General features: G+C 43.6%; 1 protein-coding gene across 1 annotated transcript in view; it reads left to right on the top strand.

Annotated features, from left to right (window-relative positions):
* Positions 1-2,486: 2,486 nt before the first annotated feature.
* Prdx1 (peroxiredoxin 1) overlaps positions 2,487-7,434 on the top strand; it is a 10,855-nt gene continuing 5,907 nt past the window's right edge. Inside the window, exons 1-3 of the mRNA XM_005371508.3 lie at positions 2,487-2,575; positions 4,326-4,442; positions 5,811-5,812. Of these exons, the coding sequence (XP_005371565.2) occupies positions 4,337-4,442; positions 5,811-5,812 (108 nt within the window). The 5' untranslated portion in view covers positions 2,487-2,575; positions 4,326-4,336. The remainder of the gene's footprint in view (positions 2,576-4,325; positions 4,443-5,810; positions 5,813-7,434) is intronic.

Below are 7,434 nucleotides of genomic sequence, written 5' to 3' on the forward strand. Positions count from 1 at the left end.
CACACTAAAAAGCAACTAAAACTATTGTTAAGACAAATGAAAAATGTCAAAACAAAAATGTCTAAGCCAGAAGCTCAGGCAGCATGACACAGCACTTCCCCATTTCTACACTGGTCCCAGGGCCCTGGAAACTAATGGGGGTTACCGCCTCCACTAACTGGAAATGGATAATGCGAAATAGCTGGTCAACCTCATGCTGAGAAGGAAAAAGAAAATCACTGCTGTTGTAAGGGATGATAAATACTCCAAATTGGAAATATTCAGCTAGCATGTCATAGCATTTCCCTTACTTCTTGCCCTATTATGTTAGTAATAAGAGTCAAGAGAGAGGCCAGGTATAGGGGTGCATGCCTTTAATGCCAGCGGTGGGGGCAGGGTGGGGCAGGGGCAGGAGAATCTTTGTGGATTTGAGGCCAGCATAGTCTACAAAGCAAGTTCCAGGATAGCAAGGACAACACTGAGAGACCTTGTCTCAAATAAAAAAAAAAAAAGAAAAAGAAAAAGAGAGAGTAGAAGAGGGACCCAACACCCCAATACTATTTATTAAGAGCTCAGAGTTCCCATTTTATATCCCATTTTAGAGACACAAATCCCACCCTCTGGAACAGGGGTTCTCAACCTGTGGGTCGAGACCCGTTGAGTTAAAGGACCCTTTTCACAGGGGTCCCCTAAGACCGTCAGAGAATACAGATATTTACATTATGAGTCATAACAGTAGGAAACTTACAGAGGTGAAGTCACAATGAAGATCGCTTTATGGCTGGGGTCAGCACAGCGTGAGGAACTGCAGGAAATTGTGGCAGCTAGGAAGGTTGAGAACCACTGCTCTAGAGAGTCAGGCTAGCAGGGGAGGCAGATGTGCAAACTAAACCGAAGGGCTGTATTTCTTCCGTGGCTGTCCAGGTTATTGTTTAGGTACAATGGCCAGTTCAAGGGGCAAATGAGAGTTAGTAACACTTTTAGAGGGATTGCTAGAGTCAGGGGCAGCTTTACAGGAAGTAATGCTTATCTGTTGTGAAGGGGAATTAGTTTCCTGGTGTGCACAAACAGACCAGGTGGTTCTGGGTTTTCAGCGAGGAAGATGGAGAAGGTTCAGTAGAAATAACAGTTAACATCTCTAGAAACTAGTAATAGTAAGAACTAAGTAATACCAGCCAGGTTTCCCAATGATGCTAGCAATCAGGAGGTGGAGGCAGGAGGATTATGAGTCCAGCCTGGACTACTAAAGGAGATACTTGTCTCAAAAACTAAAACCTACCACCATAGCAAACTTAGGTATTGTTCTAATGAACATTAATTATTTCCACGAAGATACTAGAATTAACCGGACATAGTGGCACACACTTTTAATCCCAGCACTCAGGATGCAGAGGCAGGTGAATAGATCTCGGAGTTCGAGGCCAGCCTTGATTACAATGTAAGTTCTAGGACAGCCAGGGCTACAGAGGGAAACCCTGCCTTGAACTGCCCCCCTCGAAACATATATTAGAATTATTCCATTTTATAGGCAAGAAAAAACAAGGCTTAATGGGATTACATTTTCTATGAAAGATCACATACAAGGAAGTGACTTTTTAATTTTCTTTTTTTCTTTTTTCTTTTTTTTTTTTGAGATAGGGTTTCTAGCTGTCCTGGAATTCTCTCTGTAGACTAGACTGATCTCAGAGATCCACCTGCCTCTGGCTCCCCAGAGGAACAATCACTGGAACAGTGATTTTTAACTCAGGAAATTGACCACAGAGCCCCAATTTTTAAAACCACAAATCAGATTAGTGACAAGATCAGATTTAGAAAGATTTAAGAGGGTGGGAAAAAGGGTATGCAAGACAGAGCAGCAGCGAAGTCATCAGAGACCAATAGAGTAGTCTGCCTCCTTAGGTGGTGTGGGTCACTGAGAACCAGACAAGGTTTTTTTTTTTTTTTTAAATGATTTATTTCTTTTTATTTCATGTGTATTGGTGTTTTGCCTGCGTGCATGTTTGTGTGAAGGTGTTGGATCCACTGGAACTGGACTTAACTGACAGTTGTGAGCTGCCATGTGGGTGCTGGGAAATTGAACGCCGGTCCTCTGGAAGAGCAGCCAGTGCTCTTAACTGCTGAGCCATTTCTCCAGTCCTAGATCAGGGTTTTCGAGGTCGGGAAGCAATTGGGAACTACTGTGGTGCACCGTTCCCCGAATACGGTGTAATTAGACGTGGGCTTCCGTGAGCAGATTGGGAGACCCTTATGCACAACACATAGGGGCCCTGGGAATAAAGATCGGCGAGGTTTCTCAGATACCCTCGATAAAAAGCGATGCCTCAAAGGGAAGTCCTTTCCCACCTCTATAAACAGCTGCAGCGAAAAGCTCGAATTGAGACCCCCCAACTTCCAGGGAAAGCGCTGAGTCATTCCGCCAGGGCGGCCAGGGCGGGGCGGGGCTCAGCCAGATCCCCCTCCTCCCGCACCCCCGGCCCGCTCCGAGTCTCGCGATAACTTTGTGGGCTATAAAAGCTGCGCCCCGCGCGCGTCTCGGGCGTCGTCTTCCTTCCTTTGCGTAGCTGTTTCTTTCTCTGAGACCTGTGACTCGGCCCTGGTGAGTGTACGGGTATCGCAGCCGCGAAACGAGGCTCACGCCTCACAGCACCGGTTCTTTCTGCCCCAGGCCGGTCCGGGTTCTGCAGAGGCGGTCACGGGCTGAGGCAGCCTGGTGAGGCCTGGTGCCACGAGTGCTCGGACGCTGCTCGCATTCTTCACGTGGCCCTTAGTTCCCGGACTTGTTGGAACCTGAGACTAACGTTGATTTTTCCGCCTCTCCGGGCTTTCTGATAGCGTAGATTGACGCGGTGGGACGGGTAGTGCTGGAGTCTTCTCGACTAAGCCCCCTTCGCGCGCTCCGCTTGTGCCGCGCTGTTTCCTGAAGTTCAGGGGAGGGTGAGATGGCGTGAGTGGCAGGAACCTCAGGTGAGGTTGGGGCGTGACCGTCTTGGGCGTTCTGGGCCGATTCCTCTACAGAGGCTTCGCAGCGGCCAGAATTCAATTTTCTGGGATTGGTTGGTCTTTGGAGTGCCAGGCCATCTTGCAAAGCAAGTTTGATAAGATGATGTAGCGCACTAGTTGCTGCATGCCCTTGAAAAGAACTTTGATAAGAAAAAAAGTTTTGTTTAAAAGTTTGCGTTGGACAACGCACCTAGCCTTTATTTTGGTTATTGGAGTTATGAACCGAGAAGTTTGGAACTTGCAGCATTCAAACTTGAGTGTTTTAAGTTTTGTTTTAGATTGCTGTTTTCATTATGTGTGGCCGTCTTTGGGTACGTGCGTGTGAGCGCAGGTGCTCGAGGGTAGATGTGTGAGACCCTCTGTAGCTAGTTACAGGTGGCTGTCCACCACCCGACGTGGGTGCTGGAAACCGAATCAGGGTTCTCTGTAAAGAGCAGTGCAGGCTCTTAACCGTTGAGCCATCTCTCCAAATCGCCTAACGGTGTAAATCTTAAGAATCTATCTTGGTATCGATCTGGGTACATAGCAGAAATAATTTTCTAACAATACTTGGATTTTTTGTTTTAAAGATAGGGTTTTCTTTATAGGTCTGCCCTCTAATGTGGCTAGCCTTGAACTCTCTGATCCTGCAGGCTTTACTACCCAAGTGTTGGGGATTACACTTACTATCCCGAAACATGTATGTGTGTGGGCTCTGGTGTTAAGACAACCTGTAGAAGTGAGTTCTTGTTCCATTTTATGCAGATTGAGGGTATTAAACTAAGGTCATGAGGTAGCAAGTGCCTTAACATGGCCTCACTGATCTAGAAACTTTTTGAGGCAAGTTTTTATCAGCCTTTTCTCAGTATCCTCCTGCCTCAGCATCCAGAGTGCTGGAATTATTCCCACTGTCCTTGGTAGAAACCTAAAAAAAAACTTAAGATAAGGTCTCAATTAACCTAGGTTGGCCTCAAATAAGTTCTGCAGAAAGAACTGCTTAATAAACACAACACCTAATGTTTTGAAATAAATACCAATGTCCTGGCATTGTGTTGCTTGGATTCTTGTGTCTGTTCCCATTCTTTCTTGCTTCTTCCTAATGCATATGCAAAACTGGTTCAGAAAGGGTGTTAGAACTGACTTATTTAGACACTGTGGAGCTTTTTGTAATGGAAAACAAAGGCTAACATTCAGTCTTGTTTGACCCTGCAGTTGGAGCTTTTGGGTGTGACTAACATAAAACAATATATTCAAGGCCATGGGACAGTCCCTTGGTTGAACTACAGTTAAGTGCCTAGGTGATGAAAGCTGTTGGTTATTTAGAAAAACCAAACTTAATTCAATTTTTTTGTTGTTGCCTTTTTCAGCTGATAGCAAGATGTCTTCAGGAAATGCAAAAATTGGGCATCCTGCCCCCAACTTCAAAGCCACAGCTGTTATGCCAGATGGCCAATTCAAAGATATCAGCCTAAGTGATTACAAAGGTAAGAATTGATTACTTTGGGTAAGAGGCCGCTTCACGTGTCTCCATGCTGAAGTGAAGTCATGGCTGGGACAGTGATTTACTAGGTAGTTCTCCTAGGCGTAAGCCTCTTAATATTTGCTTGATTATCTTTTAAGTGGTGCTTCTATTATTGGAAAGATTTTTTTTTTCTTGAGATAGAATCTATATGTAGCTCTCTGTCCTGGAACTCACTACATAGATCAGGCTGGCCTTGAACTCACAGGGATCCTCCTGTTTCTGTCTCCTTTCTACTAGGATAGAAGGCAAGCACCACCGTGCCCGTCTTCTATGGTGCCCGCCTTTGATTCTTTTTGTTTGCTTGTTTGAGACAGGGTCCCCTGGCTGGCCTGGACCTTGATATGTAGACCAGGGTGGTATCAACATTCTAGAGATCTGCCAGCCTCTGTGTCCATTAAAAGTGTCTGGCATCAATGCTTGGCTTTGGCCTTCTCCCCTTCCTCTTCTTTTAAATTGGAAAACTTTTAGGATATGTTTTATTTTTATGTGTATGGGTGAATAGGTTTTCTATGCACCATGTGCTTACAAATAGGAAGGTGTTGGATCCCCTGGGGCTGGATGTTTGTGAGCCCCCACATCTGTACTAGAACCTCTGGAAGAACAGTCATGTGATAACAGCTAAGTAGTGCCCCTCCCCCCTTCTGTTTCTCTGTGGCTTTGGAACCTGTCCTGGAACTAGCTCTTATGAACAGGCTAGCCTTGAACTCACATTATAGTCCCACTCATCTCTTGTTTTAAGAAAACTTGAGTATATTTAGTCTTAAATTCAAGTCTTTGGAGCTGTGGCTTTGCTTCTGCTCACAGAAAAAAGTTGATAGCTGCAATTAATTTTGTTTTGCCATACTTTCATACAGCATACAGCAGGTTCTTTGCCAAACTTTCATACTTTCATACAGCAGGTTCTGCTAATGTTCTACCTTCTCTCCCTTTTCAAAAAATTGACCTCCTAGCTGGGTGTAGTGGTGCATCAAGTGGATCTCTGGATTTCAGGCCAGCCAAAGATGCATAGTGAGACCCCGTCTCAAAAAATTAAAAAAATAAAGCATAAATTGACCACCTTAATTATTTTTTAAAGGTATATATATTTTTATGTGTATGAATGTTTTGCCTGTATGTATTTATGTACTCTGCTTGTGTGCATAGGTTTTGGAACTCCTAGAACTGTAGTTACAGATGGTTGTGAGTTGCCGTGGCGCTGCTTGGGTCCCAACCAGAGTCATTTGCAAGAACAGCATGAATACCGAAAACTGCTGAGCTTTTTAGTCCCCATTCTTCCTCTCCTGCTTGCAATCTCAGTAGCTAGGTCTTTTGGGACCATTTGATTCCTTAGGTGTAAGCTTCAAACTGGTGTTAAATGTACCTTCTTAGTGGTCTATGAGTTTCTGGAGATAGCTTTTGGGTAAAATATCCAGTTAAATCTACTGCTATCTTTCTTTGTTGTTGATATGTGAATAGTTACTGTAGGCCCTATGAAAAAGATTTACAGCAAACAGTCTAAAACGCACCTCTAGGGAGGTGACCCTGGCACATGGTCTAGGGAGTAGTTGCTCTCTGCCCTGTAGGGCTTGGTCTACTGAGGCTTCAAAGTGCTTGTTAAGCAAAGCCACAGAGAGATTGCTTAGATGAGTCAGGGACTGCTTGTTTTGACTTTCAGACATAGTTGCTATAAGAAAATAACGAGGATATGTGGAAATGTTCCAGTTCTTCAGCCATTAGGAATGATGAGAGGCTTCTGGCCCATTAGAAGATTTACTTTAGTGAGAATCTGAGTTACTAAAGTAGAATTGGAGCTAGAAATCCTGTTAGCTACCAGTACTGTGGGTACTTTTGGTTGTAAAATTTTTCTAGTCATGTCCTCTTGGGCTTGTTAGGAACACATTTGTTTTAATCCATAAAATTACTTAAACATTACCCATGAAGGCTGGGAACATATTCACCAGGTAAAAGTGCTTGCTGTACAAACCTGAGGACTCAAATTTATTTTAATCCATGGAGCCTACATAAAAAATGGGGTTTGCTGAGTGGTGGTGCACCTCTAAAGGCAGAGGCAGCAGATCTCTGTGTGTTCAAGGTCAGCCTGGTCTGCAGAGCTAGTTCCAGGACAGCCAGGGCTGTTACACAGAGAAACCCTGTCTCCAAAAACCAATTAAAAAAAAAAGGATTCATTGATTGGATTCTATAATCCCACTAGTCCTATTCAAGATAGATGGAGCTAACTAGTCTATAGTACCACAGCAGAAACAAGAAACCTTGTTCATAACAGGATGGAAAGGGAGAAAATTACCCATAGTATTGCTTAATTATCCTTCCATTATTTTATTTTTTTAAAAATATTTATTTATTTATTATGTATACAATATTCTTTCTACATGTATGCCTGCAGGGCACCAGACCTCATTACAGATGGTTGTGAGCCACCATGTGGTTGTGGGGAATTGAACTCAGGACCTTTGGAAGAGCAGGCAATGCTCCTAACCGCTGAGCCATCTCTTCAGCCCCTATCCTTCCATTATTGCATAAAGGCTCTGACTTTACTTTGTGTCTGTGTTATTGGCTTGCCTTTCCTTATCTATTTTTTTTATTAAATTTAATTATGTGTGTGGGTATTTTATCTGCATATATGTTTATATCATACATGTATGTCTGGTGCTAGAAGAGGCCAGATGAGTGTCTTGGATCCCCTTGTAATGATATTACAGGCATTTGTGTGGTGGGAGTTAAGTCTGGGATCTCTTGAAGAGCAGCCAGCTCTTAACTGCTAGATAACCACAAACTCCTAATTCTCCTGTCCTTCAATTTTCACCCCCAACTTTTGTTGTTGTTTTGATTTTGCTTTTTGAGATGGTGGGTTTTTTTTTTTTGTTTTTTTGTTTTTGTTTAGTGTCAGGTCAGCTCCAGGATACATAGTAAGTCAAAAACAACCACGTACCCCAAAACACACACACACACACATT

Source organism: Microtus ochrogaster, unplaced genomic scaffold (genome assembly GCF_000317375.1).
Source record: "Microtus ochrogaster isolate Prairie Vole_2 unplaced genomic scaffold, MicOch1.0 UNK110, whole genome shotgun sequence".
NCBI lineage: Eukaryota > Metazoa > Chordata > Mammalia > Rodentia > Cricetidae > Microtus > Microtus ochrogaster.